The sequence below is a fragment of the Manis javanica genome, chromosome 7 (genome assembly GCF_040802235.1).
Source record: "Manis javanica isolate MJ-LG chromosome 7, MJ_LKY, whole genome shotgun sequence".
In the NCBI taxonomy this organism is placed as follows: domain Eukaryota; kingdom Metazoa; phylum Chordata; class Mammalia; order Pholidota; family Manidae; genus Manis; species Manis javanica.
This window is the reverse complement of record NC_133162.1, coordinates 120,389,703-120,415,954: the sequence shown is the minus strand read 5'-3', so window position 1 is coordinate 120,415,954 and position 26,252 is coordinate 120,389,703. Positions and strand designations below refer to the sequence as shown.

General features: G+C 39.3%; 1 protein-coding gene across 30 annotated transcripts in view; it reads left to right on the top strand.

Moving 5' to 3' along the window:
* NEB (nebulin) overlaps positions 1-26,252 on the top strand; it is a 199,472-nt gene that overhangs the window by 120,953 nt on the left and 52,267 nt on the right. For all 30 annotated transcript variants that reach the window (XM_073241429.1, XM_073241446.1, XM_073241444.1 and 27 more), the window contains 27 exons: positions 390-701; positions 2,744-2,947; positions 3,297-3,401; positions 7,433-7,537; positions 7,639-7,950; positions 8,629-8,733; positions 9,269-9,367; positions 9,560-9,661; positions 9,798-9,905; positions 10,384-10,695; positions 11,790-11,894; positions 11,997-12,101; positions 12,467-12,574; positions 13,367-13,474; positions 13,582-13,695; positions 14,139-14,336; positions 14,727-14,831; positions 15,468-15,572; positions 15,676-15,780; positions 18,512-18,619; positions 20,751-20,864; positions 21,190-21,387; positions 21,701-21,805; positions 22,460-22,564; positions 23,214-23,321; positions 24,389-24,496; positions 25,758-25,865. In XM_073241429.1, coding sequence (XP_073097530.1) covers positions 390-701; positions 2,744-2,947; positions 3,297-3,401; positions 7,433-7,537; positions 7,639-7,950; positions 8,629-8,733; positions 9,269-9,367; positions 9,560-9,661; positions 9,798-9,905; positions 10,384-10,695; positions 11,790-11,894; positions 11,997-12,101; positions 12,467-12,574; positions 13,367-13,474; positions 13,582-13,695; positions 14,139-14,336; positions 14,727-14,831; positions 15,468-15,572; positions 15,676-15,780; positions 18,512-18,619; positions 20,751-20,864; positions 21,190-21,387; positions 21,701-21,805; positions 22,460-22,564; positions 23,214-23,321; positions 24,389-24,496; positions 25,758-25,865 — 3,771 coding nt within the window. The remainder of the gene's footprint in view (positions 1-389; positions 702-2,743; positions 2,948-3,296; positions 3,402-7,432; positions 7,538-7,638; positions 7,951-8,628; positions 8,734-9,268; positions 9,368-9,559; positions 9,662-9,797; positions 9,906-10,383; positions 10,696-11,789; positions 11,895-11,996; positions 12,102-12,466; positions 12,575-13,366; positions 13,475-13,581; positions 13,696-14,138; positions 14,337-14,726; positions 14,832-15,467; positions 15,573-15,675; positions 15,781-18,511; positions 18,620-20,750; positions 20,865-21,189; positions 21,388-21,700; positions 21,806-22,459; positions 22,565-23,213; positions 23,322-24,388; positions 24,497-25,757; positions 25,866-26,252) is intronic.

Sequence of the window (26,252 nt, the reverse complement as noted above, 5' to 3'; positions counted from 1 at the left end):
TCCATTTAGATAGGATTATAAGTTTTAAAATGAAAATTTTCAACAAGCTTTTGTTTTAAAAATAAATTTACTTAAAGAATCAAATTGACAGAACAAAATATGAAATGTTGGTGTTGTTTGTGGCAAAACATATGACAGTGGCAAACGATAATTAAAATTTGGGAAACACTGGACAAGCCTATATTGGGGGATGACCCAGAGAGCTGTTCTTGCCTTAGAGGCTCCCACAGTGTTCTCATGCGTACTGACAGAAGACAAACCAATGTGTCAAGAAGTAGATTTGAAAAAAAGCAGTGCCCCAGAAAGGGTAATCTAAGGGAGATAGAGTTATTTTGAGCCGTCCGTTTAGAAAAAAAATGACTCTCCTTTCTTCTGTTCACATCCAACAGTATCTGTACAAAAATGCTTATGAGAAACAAAAAGGCCATTATATTGGATGTCGCAATGCCAAAGAAGACCCTAAACTGGTCTGGGCAGCAAATGTGTTGAAGATGCAGAATGATAGGCTGTACAAAAAGGTCTACAATGACCACAAGGCCAAGATCACCATCCCAGTAGACATGGTGTCCATCAGTGCTGCCAAAGAAGGCCAGGCATTAGCAAGCGATGTGGACTATCGCCAGTACCTGCACCAGTGGTCTTGCTTTCCCGACCAGAACGATGTGATCCAAGCCAGGAAAGCCTATGACCTGCAGAGTGATGTAAGTCATTGTGTAGGGAGCCCAACCGAGGTGCCTGAGGGGTGAGCTATTCTCCAGAGAAAAAAACCTTCCACAGCCTTGGCTGGGTCACTCCTTCCAGTATTTGGGAAAACACAACTTCAGTATTTTACCAAGTTTATTAACTGCTTACCTTACTGCTGGACTTATTCAGAAAGTTTTCATTTTCACTGTTAGTGGTGCTACCAGAATTTTTCTATAGATTTGTTAACATGTACAGTTATAGTGTACTAAGCATAAGAATTTCCATGGCCCTTCGACTGAAGAATGACAAGGCTGTCATTCCTTGAAATTACTTTCAAAGGTTAGCAGCACACTCCAAACTCACTATCTCCATTAATTTTGTGTTCTTCACAACACATGTGTCATTAATTTACTGCAGGTATTTTTATTATTACTAATATTTTCTCTCCCTTCAATCTTTTGGAAAGAAGGTTTCCATTAGGATATTTATTTTCTGTGTAGAATATATACCTTCCTTTAATTATCTGAACTTGGTTCACTTAAGCTTCAAGAGATACTTTCTGATAATGAAAGAGTTTGTTGTAGGAAAGTATATCCATCATTTGAAATGAATTGCCAACTGGAGGATCTAGGTGAGTTTCTAAAGAAATGTAGTCTCTTCATTAACCTGAGCCACTTTAGTGTTTTAAGAAATGTATATCAATCAAATTCTTAAAGCAGGAGGAAGGGAGACCTCAAAATCTTTTTGTAATCCTCTTCAAGAATCCCTTCTTCTGAATTTTGGGTCTCCATCATATTTACATGCTAAAACATAATGTCGTTCTTCATTAGGGTAGAAATTGTCCCACATTTTTCACTCCTCTTGTTACCTTTTTAGTCCAATATTTGTATCCTATTAACTAGTTACTCAAAAACCATTTCTGTAAAACACAATGTCTATTTATGAAATTAATAACTGGCATTTAACAAAGAGCAATTTTATCTGATCAACCCACTTACCTATATCTGGGAATACAAGTTTAGGTAACCAAGAAAATGCAAATCCCAATTCTATGAAGGTGCTATCTTGGAAAAAGAAAACTCAGTTGAGATAAAAATTGTATCTAATTGATAAAATAGGGATTGAATTCTTAATTATCCCATTAAGAATACTTACTAAACACACCATGTACCACACATTGTCCTAAGCACTTAAGAGACAATGGTGTATAAAGAAAAAGAAATAAGACAAAAGTTACCGACTTTAGAGTGTTCACATGGATAACAAAGAAAGAAATATTAAGTAGAAAATATTAGTAAAAAATTGGGATGGTTGGGAAATATGATTGTGGAGCTATGCAAAAGTGAGGTGGGGGAAGCTTATCTGGGGAAGTGTTGGTTTAGTGGAAGGGAGACAACATGGGGAGCAGGAGTGGGGGTGTCCTGCAGAATGACCAGCATATGCAAATAGGCTGAATGCAAACCACAAACTCTAAGACCAATGCACAGGTCAAAGGGAAGCAGGTATATTGTGAAGCTGGAAGAATAGGTAGGGACTGCTGCTAGACCCTCACGCTTTCTAGTCTATGTTAAGGTTGAGTCTTTATTGTAAGACCACTGGGAGTCCATAGGGGAGTATTGTGACATCAGTAATTTACAATTAAGCATTTATAATTACAATAATAAATAAAATTTATAATTTATTGAATCATAAATTTTGTAAAGATCACTCTGGCTGCTGTGTGGAGAACTTGGTGGAGAGTCCATTAGTTTTGCTTTGAAAGTCCACTTTGGTTAGTATGATGATCACCTAAATATTATTCAAGAACCTTCATGCATTCCCCAAACATTCTTCTGCATCATTCTGCTTTTTAGAAGGTTCACCAGTGCCCCTGCCACAGAAAGCAAAGCAGAACAAAATACTGCTGTATAAATGAAAATTATGTTTGTCAGGCCACTACCCAGTTTTTACTATCATTTGTGGAAGATAAAACAGAACATAAAAAACCATTTCTTGCTTTACCACAATTAAAACAAAAATAAAAATCCCTGCTTCCCCCTAACTTTGTTTTCTTTCCTAGGCCATCTATAAAGCCGACTTGGAGTGGTTGCGTGGCATTGGCTGGATGCCTGAAGGGTCCCCTGAGGTACTGAGAGTCAAAAATGCCCAGAAAATCTTAGTAGACAGTGTGTATCGGACACCTGTGGTGAATCTCAAGTACACGAGTATCCCTGACACACCTGACGTTATCCTTGCCAGATCTAATGCTGAAAATATTAGTATTGTAAGTCAATTTTTCCTCTATATTAAAACTAAGTTAGTGTTATAAATAAATGATAAATAGTAAACCTGGTAATATATTTGTAAAGATAATAGTATTGATGACAGCAAATATTTTTATAAATAATGTTGACAGGGTTGTTATATTTTGCTTATTAATTTTTAACAAAACTTCAAATGACTAATAAAAGGTATTAAATATAGATTTCATATCTAATTTTAGTAACAAATGAAAAGATTCTAGAAGTTTCATGAAAACCTTAATATGAAAAGATTTTGGATCAGAAGAGTTGAAAGTTGTGTACTGGGACTAGCAAAACTACAAATTTTGTTATTATTGGTTCTTCCCATAGCCAAAGTACAGAGAAGTTTGGGACAAGGATAAAACTTCAGTCCACATAATGCCAGATACTCCAGAATTCAATCTCGCTAGAGCCAACGCTCTTAATGTGAGCAATGTAAGTACCTCGACAGGCAATCTTTTTGTTTGGAAAGTCACCCAGTTGGTGCTCTCATATCCCCAAGGAACAGTTCATAGCTGAGGGCAGAAGACTGACTGCGTGGGGGTGGGGGAGGCGCCTCCCATCAGCCCTTGACCGCAAGTGAGGCGAGGGGCGATCCCTGGCTCTGAGCCGCCAGGCGAGGCGAGCCAGTGTCCACACGGCAGAGGGAGAAGGGGGCAAGAGAGAGCAAGGGGAAAGAGGGGTGAAGAGACACACAAACGAGGGGGGGACTGACAACAGAGTCAGACAGCCCGGTTAATTATGAGAATTCCTTGCAGAACTTTACACAAATCAACTTCAAATTAGAGGAGAATTCTTTCACAGCTTCAGGAAATAAACTACCACAGAGCCTTGTGAAAGAAGGAAAGTCATCACAATCACCAAAACTTGTCAAAGATAGTTCCACAAACGGAAACCATAGGCCTATAGTAATGGAGAGTATCTCAAGTAAAATAGTAATAAATCAGATTCAGTGGTTTGTGTATACAGTAGCACATAAACAACCAGGGTTCATCCAGGAATGCCAAGAAGGGGTTCCATATTCAGAAATCTAGTGATGTAATAGCACAAAAAAAGAAAAATCATATACTCACTTTATTAGATTTGAAAAGGCATGTAACCAAATCCATTCTTAACTTTTTAAAATAAATCTTAGCAAAATAAGAATAAGTGAATATTTTCTTGACATGACTACCAGAATAAATCTCAAATCAGAGGCCAAGCTCATCCTCAGTCAGGAAAAAAAACAAGGGTGCCCATTAATATTCCTGTTATTTAGCATTCACTGGATGTACTAGCTAAGTGAGTGAGCTTCTTACTCAAGCCAAAATTATTACATAAGAGTAAGAATGAGAGATAAATATTGGAAAGAAAAAGACAAAATTATGATTATTTGCAGAATAAATCATTCTATGCCTGGGAAAAAAAAAAGAACCAACTGAAAAGTCTATTAGATAAAATGGGAGAATTCAATTACATGGCTAGCTACACAATTTAAGAGTCCAAGAAAGGTACTGCCTCCATGGATCACAGAGATTTCTTGTGTATAGAATAAATTTAACCTGAGAAGAAAGAACTGCCTTAGTGCAATTCACCATCATTTGGAACTTTGCATCTTTCCTTTTTCCTGTTTTTTTAATTGAAGCATCACTAATATACAATCTTATATTGATTTCAAGTATATAACACAGAGGTTCAGCAGTTACCCATATTATCAAATCCTCACCCACGCTAGTGTGGTTACTATCTGTCGTAGGAAGATGTCACAGAACCATTGGCTATATTCTCCATCCCCATGACAAACATATTATGATTGAGAATTTTTGTGCCCTTTTATCCCCCTCACGCACCCCACCCAGAAACCCCACCACCTCCCTCATGGTAACCACCAGTCACTTCTCAGTAACTATGAGTCTACTACTGTTTTGTTCATTTTGTTTTGTTTTGTTTTTATATTCCACAAATAAGTGAATCATACGGTTATTGTCTTTTTCCACCTGGCTTATTTCACTGAGCATAATACCCTCTAGGTCCATCCATGTTGTTGCAAGTAGCAGGATTTCTTTTTAATGGCTGAATAATATTCTGTTGTGTCTATGAACCACATCTTCTTTATCCATTCATGTAATGATAGACACTTTGGTTGCTTCCATATCTTGGTTATTGTAACTAAGTATTTGAAATTTTGTTAAAAGTGAAGTTATTAACTGTAAATATTTAGATGTTAAATATTTAGATATTAATGACAATGGCTCATGTTTTGGAAGTAAGTTATAATGTGGCAGTAAACATAGGGGTGCATGTACCTTTTCAAATCAGGAAATACACATCTTTCAAAAAATAATTAATCTTTGTGAGAAAAGAAGCTTGCCAAGCAGATTCCTCACCATGTGCCAAACTGCACCATCAACTCTATTGTATCAGCCACTTGAGAAAGGTTTTTCCAAGGGATGGGAAGAAAACATAATTTTAAGGCAGTGATAAATTTTGGGGCGGGGGACAGCAGGGGTCCAGAAACAGTATCATGGTGCAGTGAGTGCACTCTTACCACCAAGTGACTAGATAGAGAGGCAGTCAGCTCTCTGTGCCTCTGGCCACATAAATTCCTCAGTTTCTTCTTTTTTATCCAGAGGCATCTTTGACAGGAAAATTCTGGAAAGTCTTAGGCACTCTCTGTGCATGATAAAGTTCTCAGCTGGAAGTACCAGAACCAACAGTAGCCACTGATATTATAATATAAGCAAGATTAGTATTTGAAATTATATCAAAAGTAAAGTTATTAACTGTAAATATTTAGATATTAAATATTCACATATTAACGATAATGGCTCATTTTGGGGAAGTAAGTTATTAACTTTAAATATTTGGATATTAATAAGAATGGCTTATGTTTTGGAAGAAATCAAACATCCCATTTGAATGTCAACCAAAATGTACATTTTCTTTACACATGGTGTCATTATAATCTCAGTGAAGTCCCCTACATAACACTCTTTCCATCATGTAAAAAGCATAATATTTCAGAACATTTGTGTACAATTTTATAAGTAACCAAGCAAACTCATGTTAAATGGACTCATTTCATCTTCAAACAAATAACATGAGTAAAATACTGTTATTTTGTTTTCATCAGATGGGAAAGTTGAGACTTAAAGAGATGAAGGAATTTACCCATGTTCTCAAAATTAGATGATCTCAAGCCCAGATTTTTCTTTTAGTTCAAATAAGAAATATATTTCACCACATGAACAAAAATTTATTTGATAAGAAGTAATAGTATAACAATAGATGTGTAAAACAAAATAAAAATAAAACAAATAAACAAAATTAGGATATTTTAAAAAACATTGTTACAGGTTTACATTAAGTATTCCATATGATAATATATTTAAATCTGGAGAATACTTTTTCTTTTGTACAGAAAGACCCACCCAAGAGTCATACAAAACTTTGAATGAAAGTGCATACAAAGCTAGTTCATACTTAAAATGGCAAAATCTATCTGAGCACTTAGATTTCAGTATGCAAAGGCCATGAAACTATCAATAATTGGAATTTACTTCTCTTTTCTTCACTGTTCAAGCTCCCATACTGATTGGTATGATTTCTGAATGATACATTTCAATTACTGTTATTTCTGCAAGTTTCTGACATTGTCAGTACAGAATGTGTCCATTTAAATATGAACATATATTTTTGAGTTATCTGCAAATCAGTCACTACGTGTTTTAAATTCTCTTTGCAAATAAAACAACAGTACATTTAAAGAATGACTTCTAAGGTCCAACTGTACTTCAGCAAGACACCTGACATCCCCAAACAACGTGTATCACTAGTCACATAAGAAGATCTAAGAAACTATATTAGGAGGAAAAAACTCATAAATGTAGAAAGTTTATAATTCTAAGGGTACAAAATGGAATTGAATTTAAAAATTAAAGAATGAGTTAGTCATAGAAATAGAAGTACAAGATAAAGACTATAACCAATAATACTGTCATATCTTGGTATAATAATGGGGTAGTGATTATCATGGCAAGCATCTAGTAATGTATATGTTGCACATCTGAAACCAATACAATATTGTATATCAACTTTATTCCAATAAAAAATTTTTTTAAAGTGAATCACTGAATTAGAGAAATTTAATAATAGTCCATTAATGTCTGAACTTAAACTTATCCCAATACTACCAATGCATCAATACAAGAAGCAGCTAAACCCTTTTAAATAAATCATGAACAAGTACATCGAGGCTATGACTGAAATTAAAAAGAGAGAACTCTTGCCAAGCCCATATCTTTGGACTTCCAGACATGGCTCATATCCAGTGCCATGATGCAGAGGGAGTCTTTCCCCTGTTCTCTTTTCTTTAACTGGTTCTGAGAGTCCAAAGAACTGCACCCCTCCAATATTAATTCCACTTGAGCCCTTGGAATCATTGGTAAGTTGAATCTAGAATGGCACTTTATTTTTCTCCTCTTCAGAAAATCTACCGCGAAGGTTGGGATGAAATAAAGATGAGCTGCGATGTGCGGTTGGATGCCATCCCTATCCAGGCTGCCAAAGCCTCCAGGGAGATTGCCAGTGATGTAAGTATGGCCTTGTTTAGCTTTTCAGTTCTTTAAACAAATGTCCTATGTGCATCGAGACAGCATACTGTGATCCATCTGCTTTGTTTTTACACCTCCAGTATAAATACAAGCTTGACCATGAGAAGCAGAAGGGACACTACGTGGGTACCCCCACAGCCAGAGATGACAACAAGATCCGGTGGGCACTCATAGCTGGCAAGATTCAGAATGAAAGGGAGTACCGCCTTCAGTGGGCCAAATGGAAGACCAAGTTCCAAAGCCCTGCAGATATGCTTTCCATCTTGCAATCCAAAAAATGCCAGACCCTGGTCAGCGACATTGATTATCACAATTACCTGCACGAGTGGACGTGCTTACCTGACCAGAATGACGTGATTCAGGCCAAGAAAGCCTACCAGCTGCAAAGCGACGTGAGTGTGCAGCTTTCTAGAATGAGCTCTTCTATCATGTCACTGTGACTCCCAGAAAGTTTATGTCATTAAATCCTCTATCATCACTTCATGTCTTTATATAGCCAAGAATTTGGTTTCAGTTAGACCTCATAGGGTGATATCAAAATCACAAAGTAAGGAAGGATCTAGACCATGAAGGTAGTGTGAACAGAGTTCTTATCAGAACAGGGTAAAGACAACTACTGTGAACATAGTATTTCCGTAGAATGTAAGTAGCAGCAGAGTTTCATATCATAAATAAAATATTGGCAGTCCATGGACAGGATGTAGGCACAGAAATGCTTTTTTAGTTGATACAGTGTTTTAAAATGCTGAATTCAGTTGTCAAGCTTTTTAAATCAGGAAATTTTGTGTAAATATCTGGGATTTCCCAATTTTGTGGAGAAGTCAGAGGATGCAGCTCTGGATGTATCTTACCCCTGGCAACAGTAACTTGGAGCTAAATTGAGGCTGACCCTTTTAAATGAAAATATGTCCCCTAGTTTGTCATACCATCTCCTAATTAATTTATTTAATTACCTGCCTGGCTGCTCTAGCATATCATCCTCAAGTTATATTTCTTATCAGAACAATGCATACAATAAATAGGACCTTGTGACCAGGGTTGCTGAAACCGTTCTGGTCTTGTTTTCACAGGCTGTTTACAAAGCCGACTTAGAATGGTTACGTGGGATCGGGTGGATGCCAAATGATTCTGTTTCTGTCAATCACGCCAAACATGCTGCGGATATCTTCAGTGAGGTATTCCAAGATTTTACTTTGCCAATCAATACATTTCTTAAGAGATTGAACAAAAGTACATGAGCCAAAACACAATCATTTCCTCTCAGCAATTTTAACAACTTCAGTTGCTGTCATTTAAGATACCAGACATTTTCCCAAGATAATCCTTTACTGTCCCCATCCCATTATGGGACCACACTCATGATATAATATCCAGAACACTTACTGTTGCTTGGAATTGTATAAATGGAAAACTTATTTTGTCAGCAGTAATAATACACTTGGGAGAAGTTTGTCACGTTGAAAAAAATGCATAGAATGATATGTTACATGACTTTGGGAGCTTACCACTTACTGCCCTGGGAGGTAGCAGAAGTCAACCCATTTGTTAAAAAATAAAATGCTAACAATAAAGCAAAATTGCCAAGAAGATGCTACTCGTATATGGCACTCTACACTTCTGATAGAGAAGGCCACTAAATCTAGCATGTCTTTCTCAGCTCACACAGGACCAGGGACTACAACAGCCTAAAAGATATTTTCTTTCCCCTAGAAAAAATATCGCACAAAAATAGAAACTCTCGATTTTACTCCTGTGGATGACAGAGTTGATTATGTGACAGCAAAGCAAAGTGGTGAGATCCTGAATGATGTAAGTACACGGTTGTCATTCTGAAATCATGAAGATGTCATTTCCAAAGTTCTGCCACCCACTTATATCCAGCATGCAATCATTACTGAGATACAGATTGTAAACACTGAGATGATTGATGCTAGCATTTGCTTGGACAACATTGTGTTTTCTTAACGTCAAGAAACTTACCCCCTTGCCTCTTGTTTCTAGATTAAATACCGGAAACACTGGCATGACACCAAATCAAAGTACACCCTCACAGAAACCCCTCTGCTGCACACGGCCCAGGAGGCAGGCCGGATTTTGGACCAGGTATAGATTTTACCCGGATGCCTGGTACTTGGGTGGGGAACAGAAGACCATAATATAAGATATAAATGTATGCACATGACTTAGCCCCCGTTCTGACCCCTCTGGTTTAACCCTCTGTTGTGGCTCTGTCTTTTAGTATCTCTACAAGGAAGGCTGGGAGAAGCAAAAAGCCACAGGTTATATTTTGCCTCCGGATGCTGTGCCTTTCGTTCATGCCCATCACTCCAGTGATGTTCAGAGTGAGGTAATTTACCCTGATAGGAGTGCACTTTGCAAGGCTGGCCCTGGCCAACTGGGGAGCCCGGGTATGCCAAGGCAGAGCATGTGGGGCGTTCCCCATTGGCCTGGCAGGCCTGCTGGGCTCGGGGATGGCTAGAGTATCTGTTCCCTCTGGTCCTTCTCCCAGGAGCTTTGGCTTTCTTTTCTTTCTTTCTTTTTTTTGTTGGCTTCTTTAAAAACTGTTTTTTGAGTTCTTTATTTTTTCTCATATTCTTTAAAATCTCTAGGCCTTCAAATAAAATATAACCAGAATTAGGAAACACATTTTTTTTCTATTTTTCAATTGACATTTTTTCATATTTATGCATTTATCTCAATGCCTTTTGTTATTTGTTGTTGGGGGAGGCAGCGACACAAAAAGCTGGTGGGCTTTGGTTACATTTTAAGCCCCATTTGCCTTGTATGCTTGTCAAAGCTGAAGGAATCTCTCTTCTTCCCACCAGCTCAAATACAAAGCTGAACACGTAAAGCAAAGAGGTCATTACGTGGGTGTTCCGACGATGAGAGATGATCCTAAACTGGTTTGGTTTGAGCATGCAGGCCAGATTCAGAATGACAGACTGTACAAAGAGGACTATCATAAAACAAAGGCCAGAATCCACATACCTGCTGATATGGTGTCAGTGCTGGCCGCCAAGGAGGGGCAGGCCCTTGCCAGTGGTATTGATTACCGTAATTACCTGCACCAGTGGACGTGCCACCCTGACCAAAACGACGTCATCCAGGCAAGGAAGGCCTACGACCTACAGAGCGATGTGAGTGGGTTTTGTTTCTTAATCATCTAGAAATGTGTGGTATACTTGGAGAATTATAAGCAGCATTTTGGAACCAGCAGCCTTTGAAACTCTGAGCCATAAATATTGAGTTTGTCCCCATAAGGGGATTAGTACAACGTAGAGAAGGATCGGGAGCAGTGGTTAATGGACAGCTTTGTCTACTGACTATATTTCTGAGTAACTTCTGTCAGTTTAAAAAAAACTGCTGCTTTTGTTCCATCTCAGCCATCAGCAACTACTCACTCTCATCTGCATGAAAAATTATCAAGTGATTAAAAATAATAATTGACTTGGGTGGGAATAGATATGGGGTTGAAATTTCAACAGCATTAGATGATAATATAGGCAAGGACCTGGTAATGGCCTGTCCTGGCTCCGCCAGGCTTCATTCCTCCAGGCCTTTACGAAGGGGTTGTTTGCAAGGAATCAAAGCAGAAGGGAAGCCAAGTCCCGATGAGCCGCGTGAGGGCCCAGAATCCTCATGGTAAAGCTGGGGTAGAGTGTGTGACTTAGGCCACGTCAAACTGAAGCCTGCATCAGGGTAGCAGCTGCTCTTCAGAGCTGCCTAAAGAACCCAGGAGCCAGGTAGGGGAGGGTAGAGATAGGCTTGGCCAGAGGGATGCCTCCCCTCCCCTACCATTCAATACATGAGCATTTTCTTGTATAACTTCCTTTATTTAGTCTAAATGCCCCTCCTCTATGACTAAATATACCAAGTCCAACTAAAATGACAATCTCCTTGGTAAAACCTTTTCTTATGCTCACTGCCCAAAACAGTGGCTCCCTGCTCTGAACTCCCAGAGCACTTGAGTGTTCTTGCTCTTACAGCACTTACACTCTCCACTTAGACTCCTGTATATTTATCTCTCAACTAGCCCAGTGCCCTGCCTCGTTCGTAGTAACAGGCTCAAGAAATATTGCTGTGGTGAACGGATGAAATCATGATTGAATCAGTGAGACAACAGCCATAGAGAGAACGCTTAAGTTTCTGAAAAAATGGTTTCTAATCTGCTGTCTGTAATCCTGTGCCTGAGTCATTTATTCCAGCATCATATCTCTCTTCCTGCTCTCAGAATGTCTACAAAGCTGACCTGGAGTGGCTCCGAGGCATTGGCTGGATGCCCCTGGATTCTGTGGACCATGTGAGGGTTACTAGGAACCAGGAAATGGTGAATCAGGTATGCACATTCCGTTCTTAATGCCTGGACTCCTTACCTGCCTTGTGGGGGTAGGCACCTGATGGGAGGTGACTTGTCTTAATTGTTACTATTTCTTTGCAGATAAAATATAAGAAAGATGCTCTTGACAACTATCCTAACTTTACAAGTGTGGTGGATCCCCCAGCAATTGTTTTGGCTAAGATTAACTCAGTCAATCAAAGTGATGTAAGTCTGCTTTGTGTATGAGGCACCTAGGCTGGGGAATTGGTTGTCTATCACTGGAATGATTTGCTTAACTCCAGATAAATGCTTGTAAGAAAATAGGGAAGAAGATAAACTATAAGATCATCTTTGGGGGGGATGTCTTAAAAATCATTAGTAGAAGGTATATCCACTTTATGCGATACCTAAGTACAAACACATCTATATTTGTGTCCAAATTATTCTATTAGCTCAAATGGACTGAAATGCAACCAACTGGTTAGTTTTAATCTCTAAATGTAGACTGATTGTCTTCTTGCTAGGGAGACCCTATGAAATTTTTAATCCATTTATAGTAATCAAAAGTTTTGTTTGTCTCACTTTCTTAGGTAAAATATAAAGAAACATTTAATAAACTATTAAAGGGCAAGTATACATTTTCTCCAGATACACCACATATCACTCACTCCAGAGACATGGGAAAACTCTATAGTACCGTAAGTTCTATTTTATGTGATCTTTGATTCAGTTCCTAATTTTAAGCTCTAGTTGGTATTCATATTCTTGACTGATTTTGTGAACAACTGAATTTATAAGGAGATCTATTATCTTTGTTATATTTAGTCTGGGTTATTAGAGGTAGCATGTTATTCAGGGCAAGTAGCATTCATTCAGCTGGTAATTTTTGAGCTCCTATGATGTGCCAGGCAGTGTAGGAGGCATTGAGGAGCTGAAGCTCAATGAGACAAGCCCTTCAGGAGTCCAGACAAATGAGAGGGACAGACACACAAATTAATAGATAGATAATAATGTAACAAGTGTGTACCAGTTGTGAGAGCACAGGGCTGAGCAGCAGAGGAAAGAGAGGAAAGGCTCATTCTACCTTAACAATTGTGTATAACCATCTCCAGCCAAAAACAGGAAGATTTTTCCCTCTAAATTTTAATTCAGGTAATTTAAAGGATGATGTGTATGTAGTGTGCGTGCACGTATGCCCAACAGAAAGCCATCTTTGGTGATTCACTATGTACAAATTTGTTTCCATTTTTATCAGAACTGTAAATACAGTCAAACTATGTTATAAAAGGCTTCAAAGTCTATAGATTTAATTTGCAACAAGCCAAAAGACTCTGCCCTGTTCCTAGGTAGGCACAATAATAGCTCTACGTAAAGACTTAAGCCTTGCATTTAAACATAAATATTTTATCTTGATTTTACCATTTTCTTTTTGGTGGTGTCTGAATGAAGTTGAACATGGACTTTCGCTGACACCCATGTCTTTGTCCTAGATACTGTACAAAGGTGCGTGGGAGGGAACCAAGGCCTACGGCTACACCCTGGATGAGCGCTATATTCCCATTGTTGGAGCCAAGCATGCCGACTTGGTGAACAGTGAGGTCAGTAGGACATTTTCCTTTCATAGGCTGGAGAGTCTTTCTTGGGGAACAAAACGGGGGCTGGTTAGTAAATCCCAGTGATTCTCAATCTTGTTCCTACTTCACAGCTTAAATACAAAGAGACCTATGAGAAGCAGAAGGGTCACTACCTGGCTGGAAAAGAAATCAGTGAGTTCCCTGGTGTAGTTCACTGCCTGGATTTCCAAAAGATGAGGAGTGTGGTAAGCAGAGTTCACTTTGACAGAGGACTTGGACACTTAAGGGTACTATTAGTCTGCCTACTTATAATGGACGCCTTGCTTCAGGATTGGCTGGGCATGGGGTGGTGAAGGAGTCCTCCTTGAGGCTTTTTTCCACCCTTGCCCATCAGCTTTGTGCACCCTGATGGCTATGGGCTCCCTCCTTTTCCCTCCCTCCTCCACTATGAAACACACAGGAGGGCTCTGCGTTAGGAAAAAGGAGGAAATCCCAGGTCACCATTTACCCTGTGTTATGAAAGGATGGAAAATAGAAAAAGATGAAGGATATATTAAATGTTTTTTAAACCTTCATCTATTCTAAAGGGACTGATCTATACTGGAAAAAAGACTCTAAAAGTAATTGACTTGAATAATTCCATTTTAATTCCTTTCTTCTTTTTGTCTTTACAAATATTATTCTTTAGCTGAACTACAGAAGAGATTATGAGGACACCAAAGCAAATGTTCATATCCCCAATGATATGATGAATCACGTGCTGGCCAAAAGGTGCCAGTACATCCTCAGTGACCTGGAATACCGACACTACTTCCACCAGTGGACGTCTCTCCTGGAAGAACCCAGTGTTACACGGGCCAGAAATGCGCAGGAGATCTTGAGTGATGTATGATGTCCTCTCTGCAGCTGACTTAATTCCAGGCTTCACCCAGCCCTGCCTTGGCCCACCATGTTCCAGTTGCCCCTGTTTTTGTAAATCCTGCTGCTTTTTAATACAAAGTGGCATGATTAACCAGTCCCCTTCAAGCCATGTGACACCTATGTTAAATATCTTAGATGTTAAATATCTAATCTGTTTAACACTAGACTAAAATGTATCTATTGTTCTCGGCCAAGTGTCTTTAGACCAGGGCATTAAAGACCTTCCAGCTGTTGAAAGGCCCACCCCATGACCACTAAGTACTAAGTACCATCAAGGGCTGATAGGAAATTGTATCAGCCCAACTGTGACTTCAGTTAGTACTCGTCACCTTTCCCCATTCCTTCTTTGTTGCAGAATGTGTATAAAGATGACTTGAACTGGCTGAAGGGCATTGGGTGCTACGTCTGGGATACACCGCAGATCCTCCAAGCCAAGAAAGCATATGACCTCCAGAGCCAGGTGAGCCGGGCTCCCTGGGACTAGCCCACTGGGGTCAGTGGAGCGTTTGGGTTCAGTGTGAGACAGCCAGCTGTCCCTGTGCCCAGGTGGAGGAAGCCTGTTTAACAATGTGTGACCTTAGGGAACCAAAGGCCCTCAGCCCATAAAACCCCTTCCGGTGGCCTGCTCTTCTGCTGGGCCTTCTCAGTTTGAGTCTCTCCTGTGCCTTAGGCATCTCCACCTTATTGATCAGATTAACTTGCAGAAAGTAGAATACAAATGTTTACTGTGCCCATGGGAAGATGAGTTTTGAAATGAAAAAAAGATTCTCAGAAAACTTCCTAGCATGTGGTTGAGCTCTAGTAGGACAGACTCATGGGATGCTAAGACTGAGGGACCAGGGATGGATTATAGACCGGAAGAGACAGCACAATGAAGAAAGGGACCTGGCAGGGATCCAGGCCCCATTCTTGGTTAAAAGAAATTATTTTTGACAGCCATACAAAACCCACAGGACTATAAGAATGATACACTCTTTGTTCGAATTAAAGCAGACACCCAGAAATAAATAAAAGCACATCTAGATTGGCACAAACTTCTAAAGCTGATGGCAGGCCCGTATTTTAGAATTTTGGTGACTTTTATTTTTCTTTACAGATACAATACACAGCAGGAGGTAAAGAAAATCTACAGAATTATAACCTGGTCACTGATACCCCACTGTACGTGACTGCTCATCAGAGCGGCATTAATGCCAGTGAGGTGTGTATTCCCTGTACCTCTCTTCCAGGGACGAGCCACTATTGTCTTTACATTTTCTCAAACAAGAGAAAAGAATAACCCCTCTTTTTTTTTTTGTCTACAGGTGAAATATAAGGAAAATTATCATCAGATTAAAGACAAATATACAACAGTTCTAAAAACAGTGGATTATGACAGAACCAAGAACCTGAAGAATCTGTATAGCAGTGTGAGTTGAGTTCTTTCTCTCTTTTCTGTATTTGAGTTACCTTTTTCTCCTCTAGAGACAATAAGAGAATAAAAGGGTTAGGCATCTTGCCTCCAAAGGTTTTTCCAGTTTTTTTTCCTAGACCTTCAAATTCCTACTTTCTCTCATAAATCATTCTAGTTACAACTCAATTAGCCCCAATTTGAATATTGTGCTATTTCATGCAGTTAACACAAATTCAACACCTCCTTATTATAAGCAGGTATTTTGAAGCTGTTCTTTATTGACCCCGAGTTTGTATTTCCCTGGCTTCATTTTGACATAGTTTTAGACTTACAGAAAAGTTGCAAAAGTTGTACAGAAAATTCCCACATACTTTTCACTGTAGCCCAATGATCAGAACTAAGAAATTAACATTGTTACAATGTTAATTACAAACTTCATCCAGATTTCACCAGTTTTTTCACTAGCATGCTTTTCTGTTCCAGATGCCGATCCAGGATCCCACACTGCATATAGTTGTCTTGACTCCTTAGTCCCCTTCAATCTGATCATTTCTCCATCTTTCCTTGTCTTTTTCTGATGTTACACTTTTGAAGAACACTTAGCCATTTTGTTGAATGTTCCTCAATTTGGTTTTATATGATGTTTTCTCATGAATAGATTGGGAGTATTATTTTTGGCAAGAATAAATACAGAAGTGATGTACCTTTCTAGTGCATCGTAGCAGGAGGTACGTGATGTCAGTAACTGGTGATGCTGACCTTGATCACTTGGTTAAGTTGCTCTCTGCTGAGCATCTGCACTGTGAAGTTGCTATTGTTCCTTTGTTATTAATAAATATCTTGGAGGAAATCCTTTGGGACTATTGCAAGTGTACTGTTTCTGATCAAACTTTCTCAGTTATTTTGGCATCCCTTCATAGATCTTGCCTGAAACATGTATTGCTGTACAATATGCCTGGTGCTTTTCTGTCATTCCTCCTATATTTATTAACTGGAATTCTTTGGTGAGAAACAACTGCTCTTTCCCACCATTTCTTGCTTATTTATATCAGTATGGACTCATGGATATTTAATTTATTCTATGGGATATAGTCTAATCCTATTGTTGTTAATTTTGCTGCTCTAATTGTTTCGGCTTTAGCCATTGGGAGCTCTTTCAGAGTGCCTCCTGTGTCATATGCTTGTCATACACTGTCATTGTGGTTTTTGCACTTCCTTACTTCCTGGTATCACAAGATGCTCCAGGCACATCTTGTATTCTTCTTGTTATAGACCCATCTCTCTAGGGAGCTCTGGTTTATTTATTGGAGAATGGTATTACAAAACCAAGATCTAAGCACCCGGGTGTCTTTGCTACTAAGCCCTCTAAATGGACAAAACTTAGAAATACGTGTATGTAACAAACTTATGTATGCATGCACATCTGTATTTATTTCTATACTTACTAAACTGTATCTACACTTTGAAACCATGAGTTCACATTGATGCCTTCAATGCAATTCAACACCAGGGTTCCTTCTAGCCTTCTCTCTTTCCTTATTTTTCCAACTTGCAGCTTTCCTTTTCCTTTCCAATGGAAAGCCTGGCTCTCATTATCTATAATATATTTACTTATTTGTTCAAATCTGGTAGGTACATAAAATGTTTCAGAGTTGCTAACCCATGCCCCTGTGAGAAACAAATTTACTAACTAGAATATAGTATTGTATAGCTATTTTTGTCTACAGTCCTAGAGTATCCAGGCAAAACGTTATTTTCCAAAATAATATAAATTAGTTTTCTTCCCCACTTCTTCAGTGTAATCTTGTTATGCATATGTAATACACCTAGATTTATTCATTACAGTCTGTACTCGATTTTAGTCCCCTTCTCCATTTTGATTATTTGTTTTACATACAGCAAATTTCGCTCTTTGTGGTATAGAGTACTATGGCTTTAGACAAATGCATAGAGTCATGTATTCACCACCATAGTCATGACACATAAAAGTTCTCTGTCACCCCAGAATTTCCCTCTGGCTGGCCCTCCCCTCTCCCCTGGCATCCACAGAGATGTTTTCTGTCCCTGTAGTTTTTCCTTTTCCAGAATGTCATGTAAATGGAATTATGTAGTATGCAGCGATTACATCTGGCTTCTTTCTCTTGGCAAAATGCCTGTATGTTTTGTACACGTTGCTGTGTATGTCAGTAGTTTATTCCCTTTAATGGAATGGTATTCCATTGCGTGGATGTACCAGTTTATCCATTCACAGTTGAAGAGCATCTGAGTTTTTTCTAGTTTTTGACAATTATGAATAAAGCTGCTATAACATTTGCATAGAGGTATTTTTGGTACATGTAAGTTTTCATTTCTCTTGAGTAAATGAATACCTAAGAGTGAAAATATTCTTTGAGCCTCCTCTAACTACAAAAAATTAGGAAAGGATAAATAGGTTTTTTTTTTTTAAGTCAGTGATTTTACCCTCCAGGAATTCCTAGATCTCTGGGGAATGAATATGGCATCAAAAACCCTCATAACTGTCAAACTGTGATAAGTACTATGGTAAAGAACAAAATACTAGACTATGAAATTATGGTCATAGCATTAAACCAGTTATTCATTTAGGGGTGCTTGGATCCTACACAGAGAAAAAATTGGGGGGTTGTTAGTGAAATGTCTGAGAAGGACAGAAAGAGAGGAAAAATCTGCTACTTGGAAGGTAACCAGAATGCATTTTTCTGTACTCACAAGATTTTTAACTCCTACAGAACCTGTACAAGGAGGCCTGGGATAAAGTAAAAGCTACCAGCTACATCCTGTCTTCCAACACCATGTCCATGAGACATGCCAAGAACCAGAAGCATCTAGCCAGCAATGTAAGTCAAGTACAAATGAAATAGCCTTTCCACCATATGTTGCCCAGAAAACCCTGAGTACTTCCAAAGGGGTATGCCAGCAGATAATTCCAGACCCTCACTCAACACAGTCATGTACTTGTTTCTTTCTCTAAAGGGTCCTGCCCTGAAGTCCAGAGAGAATCACAAACCCTCGTAGGAAAGACACAGATATGACCTTTTAGGCTGTCAGCCTGCAGATGAATGAATGAATGAATGAATGAATGAATGAATGAATGAATGAATATACTCTGCTTTAGCCAGAAGAAATGATAGAAGACATAATATTCTGTACAAAATAGACTCTTTTTCAATAGAATTATGTGGGCTTTGGGATTAAAATAAACCAGTGATATGATAACTGGTTATTACACCATCCCCAAATAAGTGATTAAAAAGTAAATAATCACCTTTCTAACTATGAAATAAAACAATTTTTTAATCTTTTGAAATTCTACTTTTTTAAGGCAGAAGTTGTCTTTGTTATACACAGAATTTAAAATAAAATTTAAATAACATGTGCAGTTTAAATACAATATTGTCTCAGGAACTTTGACATACCTAAGTGTTCTTAAGTAAAGCCTTTTATTGCAAAATTCCCTCTAACCTTCACTGCAGTGCTAATAAGGGCAGTTCTTTTTCAGGAAGTTTTACCTCTTAATTGTACACATTTTAGACCAGTATTTCTCCAACATTTTTGTTGACCATGACCCACAGTGAGAAATCTGTTTCATATTACAAGTCAACACACACACACACACACACACACACACACAACTGAAGTTTATGTGAGTCCCTTCTGACATGAATGTTGTGCAGAAGAGTACTTACTTTTACGCTAAAGACAATGTACTCTGATTACTTCAACTCTATTCTATTCACACGAATACCAGCAACCCAGTAAAGTGATTTCACTTCTTCTAATGGGCCAAAGGATCCACAATTTAGAGAAAGACTTTGTTAGCCAATTTATGGAATTTATTTTTACCTGGAGGAAGAAGTAATAGATATGATTTTGCCCAGACTCGACTTTATTTGGAAGATGGCAGTCAGACTAGCCCAAAGGAGAAATCTTTTTATTTGCAAAGAGAAGTTTTGTAGGTAGGATTTTAAAAGCTCAGCAGAAGCTTTTTCCTTTGGCTATGATAAAAGGTACAGAGGCAGGGTTCTCAGCAACTTGCTCTTGGAACAAGGTGGGACACAGAGAAATTAATCATTTAAAAGAAGAATTCCAACAGTAGCTAAAAAAGAAAAGAAAAGAGAAATGTTTTTGAATGTTGTCTTCTTCATAATTAAGGGATGGGTTAGATGTAAACATGTGAATTAATGTTCTAGAAAGTTCTAGTGAGAATTCTGGTTGATATTCAGTCAGTAAAGGGCTTTGCTGAAGTTCTGACACATAAACTCTCATCTCCCCACCACCTTTTTTTAAATTTTAACAAAGATATGAGGCTCTGCACTGTGAGAGAATTGTTATTATCACATCATATATGCTAAAAGATTGGATCTTAGGTCTCTGGAAGGGCCTTGCCTCCTAGTCCATGCAATCATGGAGCATTAATTAGTAGTCATATGGCTTGAAAGCTAAAAATTGGTCTTCACACAGAAGGTGGTTGGGTTGCAGTGTATTCTTGGAGAACCTTGCAGAAATGGAGATTCAAGATTGTGTCTCTTAAGCATCAGACTCATCGGTTATTAAAAACAACCAAATTCTTGAGCACATTTTTCATCTTTCAGTTATAGTTGAGAAAAACAAAGCCATTTTCACAAAAGAGAGTATTTAAAAATGACCTAATCTTTAAAATGAGTTAGTCGTAGTAGCAGTAGAAGTACTAGTATTGGTGTAGGGATTTTTGAAACAGTAACTAAAATTTTATAGCTCTCTATGTTCTGAACAGTAGTCAGATATAGTCTGAGTTAAACCTCAAGATAACCTGTACCAGAGCTGTACCTCCACTTCTGCACATGGGCAAGGAAACAAGCTCAGACAAGTGGTGACCCCAAGTTTGACTGCATATCAGAGCTGGATCCTTCCCATTAAGTCTAATGCTCTTTCAATAGTACAGATCCACTCTCCAAAATTACATTTCCTTCTTGTACCTCCTCTCTACAGATCAAATATCGGGAAGAATATGAAAAGTTCAAAGCTCTTTACACTTTACCAAGAAGCGTTGAAGATGATCCAAACACAGCTCGGTGTCTCAGAGTTGGCAAGTTTAACATTGATGTAAGTAATCCCAAAGGCCTTGCTTCATGCTGAAGCCAAATCATATAGCCGTCTATTATTCATCAGAACATTTTCTATTAAGCAACACGTATGGCACTGATTGTGCACATGTGAAGAAGCTAAGTGTTATTTCAGTCCCTGCTGCTTCCTGCAGGCGGTCCCATGAATCTGTAGAAAGTGTCAGAAAATTCCAGTCCCTCCCCTGCCCCCAGCTGATGGCTGTGAACTGGTTGCCCTGACTTCTCTGGTGTGTAGGAAAGGCATGCATTGCCACGAAGCCTTGCTCAGTGCCCTGTGTAACTGGTGTGTTCTTTTAACTTCACAGCGCCTGTACAGATCGGTTTATGAAAAGAACAAGATGAAAATCCACATTGTGCCTGACATGGTAGAGATGATTACTGCCAAGGACACTCAGAAGAAAGTCAGTGAGGTCGATTACCGCCTACACCTCCATGAGTGGATTTGCCACCCTGACTTGCAAGTCAACAGTCATGTCAGAAAAGTCACAGATCAGATCAGCGATGTAAGCCCATTGCTTACTAAGGTCCCACCCCCACCCCCACACACCCACCCTAAAGAGAAGCAGACTCACCTATTTCTTCACCTCATCCTTCTTCCAGCATTGCTTTCCTATATACCCCCAGGGCAGACTGGAATTCAGAGCTGTTTTTGGAAGAAGGTCTCTGTGCACCAGTGTTTCCACGGCTCCCTTGGCCTCATTGCATAACGCCTTTTGCTTTTCAAGCCACAAAGTCATAGGATGTCCATGTCTTTGATGTAAAAGGTATGGTCTAATTTTATTCTTCTAACTTCACCCATCTGTTGTCATCCTCTAGATTGTGTACAAGGATGACCTCACCTGGCTGAAAGGCATTGGCTGCTACATCTGGGACACTCCTGAAATTCTCCATGCCAACCACGCATATGATATACGCAATGATGTGAGTTTGCCTTCTTTTTGGTTTTTTCAAGTATGTTTCTTTCTTTGCCTAGTCTAGAGGAAAGAAGAGGGTGTAGAAAGTACAGGCACTGTTACAGACCAGCTGTGTATTAAGTAGTCACGAGGCTGGCTGAGCCAGAGAAAGACACGAAGGAACAGAGAATATACCTTTCTCTAGGATGCACGTGGCATTCTTATTAACCAGTGCAGATGAGCTGTTCCTTTGTCCTCTGGTAGAGAAGGGACTCCTGGCTCTCCTCCACCTTTGGGGCTATTTTGGGTATATTAATGAGCACATAATTCTCATTATAGGAAAATTCTCATTGTTAGGAATTTGCAGCGCTATAGACAGGATCTATTTATAAAGAGAGAATTTGCTAGGCAAATTAATACTCTAATCAAGATTTCAGCAAGAAAGCTTAACTGTTCCTAGAAGAGCAGTTTGTCAAGGTCCCTAGAAGACATTAGATGCTCCAAATGACTGTAAGCATTGAATGTGCTGATGGTCACAGAATTCAAATGCATCCCGGTCTGTTGAGTAAGTGCTAATGAAAGTAAATGCCATGAGTTAAAAGCAAACCACACCCTCTGTGAAAACCTGCACTTTCTAATACAACAAATGGTCAACATAGGCTTATTTTCTTCCTCTTGTCAGATCAAGTACAAAGCTCATGCACAGAAAACCATGAATGACTACAAGTTGGTCACCGACACTCCAGTCTACGTCCAGGCTGTGAAAAGTGGGAAGCAACTAAGTGATGTAAGTGCCCATGGGGATGTATTGTGGACAGCAGTAAAGACAGGGCACCACTCAAGCCGAAGGGGCAAACCTGAAAGAGTGGGCAGTGCCAGGCTTTTCCTAACCGGGAAGCCAGAGTTGGTGCCTTAGAAAGTACTTAAGACTCTGCTCTCACTTCCTAAATCCTGACGTGTCTGTCCCATCAGTTCCTGGAGTGGAGCTGTAAGTGATCTAAGTCTATGAAACATCTGGTGTTTGAGAGCTTCTGTCTGGGTGCAGTGAGTAAGCAGAGGAAAAGCACCCACTATACTGCCTGACACAAAGCAGGCAGAAGAGGCACAAAGCTGCACTTTTTTTTTATTTTAATGAACCCCACAGGTTAATAAGTAAATATTAATCCCACTGGTGAATTAGAACATTGAGACCTGTTCTTCTGGAGCTTGCGATGGTAAATCGCCCACTCTTCTCTTCATGTGCCTAGGCTGTTTCTTCCACTTTTTCTCAGTCACTGTGGGGTCCTGATCCTATTGGACGAGGCACAGTAATACATCAGAAAAAAGGGAAGCAGATTACCTTTTTTTTTAAAGAGAATTGGGTTTCCATTTAGTTTTCTTTTTTTCAGCAATTCTGCCACAGTCTGAAACATGTCACTGCTTCTCTCTGCCCCCAGGCTGTCTACCACTACAACTACATCCACAGTGTCAGAGGCAAAGTGGCTCCAACTACGAAAACTGTGGACCTGGACCGGGCCCTCCATGCACACAAGCTCCAAGATGAGGTGAGCAGTGAGAACGCGACCAAGTGCCCAGCAAAATCCAAATGTAGCCTGCAAGGACCAGGCCATCAGCCGCTCTGCAAGCGACCTCGGCTTGGGCATCCTCTCAGCCTGACCTTGTAAATTGTAAATGTTGTTCCATTCACGTGAGTTAAACAACAAACAAAAACAGTGCATAGGCTGTCTTCCCTCTGGGCTGGCAGGATCCTCCTATCAAGCATGCCAAGAAGCAATGTGTGTTTTTGGAGCAATGTTTACAGTTTACAAAGAAGAAAACCAATCTCCTACCTCTGCTCTCAAAAGCTTAAAAGCAAGATGACAAAGATAAGGCATGTAATCATAAAACACTATTAACAATAGCAGGTAAAGTTGGAAACTGCTGCTGAAATTCAGAAGAGAAAGAAACGGGATTCCACATTATGTACTTAATATCTCTCTTCTGTGTTACCTCGTGGTAGTACTTTGGTCTCAACCTGTAATGTTATTTACTGTCCTATATTGAATGTTAAAGTGGTTTGGGCTTTAATATTTTAAATACTGTTCCTACTCCTGCAGCTCCCCTGGGAGACAGACTACTTACGGTCATAGACAGAAACTAATTTCTCCCTTCTGCCAGGAATATGAGCTACCACTTCACAGTCTGACATCAAGACACTATGCATATTTATGGGGGGTGGGATTCTAAAGATGTGCCTTATACTTGGGATTGGTGATGACTTAAGGGTGGGATTAATGACAGAGGTGGTTCTGGCTGCCTGTTTTCTCCACTTTTCCCAAATTCTTGCTAGATGCCATGCAGCTAACTTGGCATATGTTCAAAAGAATAGAAGGATTGTTCTCTATAAGCCCCTTCACTCATTGTTCTCTTTTTTGATAACAGTAGGTTAATCATAATCTAATTCATTGCCTGACTCTTGAAATTTACTTCTTTCTTCCTGAAATCAATTCCATGAGCATAAGTACATTAAGCATCTAATCAAAAATCGAATGTAAGCTGGACGTGACTTGTTTACCTTAGATCAGTTGTTTGACGTCGATGTCAGTTAATGCGCTCTTCCTCATTCTGGCAGAATCTGTACCGAGGAGCTGGCCGCCGTGCCCTGCCTACTGGATATAGGCTTCCAGTTGACACCCGTCACTTCAAACACAGCAAGGACACCCGATACATGAGCAGTTATGTAAGTGGTCTCCTGGGGTCTGAAGCAGGAGGGGAGACACTAGTACTCATTAATAGCCTATTCCCATTCCCCCAGTCACATACATCCTGAAGGCTCAAGATGATGTAATGATGGCAGTAGAGGGGGGAGATAGCACATTTTTCTAGGGGTGCTGTAGAAATGGCTTGCTGCTGCAACTCAGCAGTGCCTGTGTGGTCCCAGGAGTTAGCATAGGACTTTTATGGGATTGTACCTGCATGAGTCAGTTACTTTGGCTCAGGGCTCAGGGCTGCCATGACACCTCTACTTTTGTTAGCCTTTGCACAGACACATCCTGAGCTACCCCAAGCCAAACGCTGGAAATGCAACTTCATACACACACAGGTGCTGTGTGGCCATGGTATTGTCTTCCTTCTGCAAAGAGACATTGCAGAAGGGACTATTTGCTTAGCTGCTGGCTCTGATGCCTCCTCACTACTTAGCCTCTGGGCCCATTTCATAGAAAGCTTAGTGGCACAGATAGGCTCTCACTACCTGTAGTTTGCCCAGGCATTAGGTCGGACACTACCCTTCCCTACTTTTTAAAAGTGCCATGTTGGAACTTGATACACTTAACCCATGGGCAGAGCCTGGAGAAGTGCTGGCTCTCCAGTGACTTTGGCTTATAGACCATACCTATAAGGCAACCATCAGTTGAAGAATAAACTCTCCCTTCCATGCTGCCCTATAGAATACTAGGAACCTTCATAACTTGCTGGCCAGGCAGGGTCTGATGACCAGTGGTCCAGTAGTATGGTTTCCAAAGTAGAGTCACAGATTTAATCATCTAACATGTCATTTTAAAAATCAATTCTTAAAACTATTCATCAGTCTTAAAAATATTCTGTTTCAAAAATATTTATATATATATATATATATATATACAGAGAAGACAAGTAATGATTCTATAGCATCTTACTATGCTGATGGACAGTGACTATAATGGGGTATGTGGGGGGGACTTGATAATAGGGGGAGTCTAGTAACCATAATGTTCAAGTAATTGTACATTAATACCAAAATTATATATATACACACACACACACTTATTTATTCTTTGCATTCCCTAATTTCCTAGCCATTCCTTTCAAAACTTGGATGACTATCGAAATTTTGTCAATGAGTTTTCATTATACTTAATGCTCAGAGAGTAGTTTTCAAATGGAAGTGACAGCTCTTCTTGAAAAACGTAAAGCTGTTTTGTTTATCCATCAGTGATCTCATTCTGACTTTGCTTTTGCAGTTCAAGTACAAAGAAGTTTATGAACACATCAAGGCCAATGGGTATACACTTGGCCCCAATGATGTTCCATTTGTCAATGTCCGGAGGGTCAACAATGTTACCAGTGAGGTACTGTGAATTCTAATGGTGTGGGGGGAATACTGAGTCTCAAAGACCATGGCGTTGCTTGAAATGCTTGAAGAATTAATTGTATTTCAGCTATAAATTTATACAGTAGCAGGGAGTAAAGAGGGCCCTTTCTGTCACCATTTTGACAATGGCAGTGCCTTTGTAGAGGCTCTAATCCATAGACTGTAATGCAAATTAATTCCTTCTTTTAACAGTTGTATTAAAAAATCTTTAGTAAGTTTGCAGTTGAGTCTGACTCATGACTCTAGTTTTATGCATAAACTATTGGTTTGTACATTCAGCCATCTGATAGAGAGTAGAAGAGTTTGTGCTCAGAGTTCTTCACCTAAATAAAATAAACATCATGTTCTCTTTTTTCCTACTCTC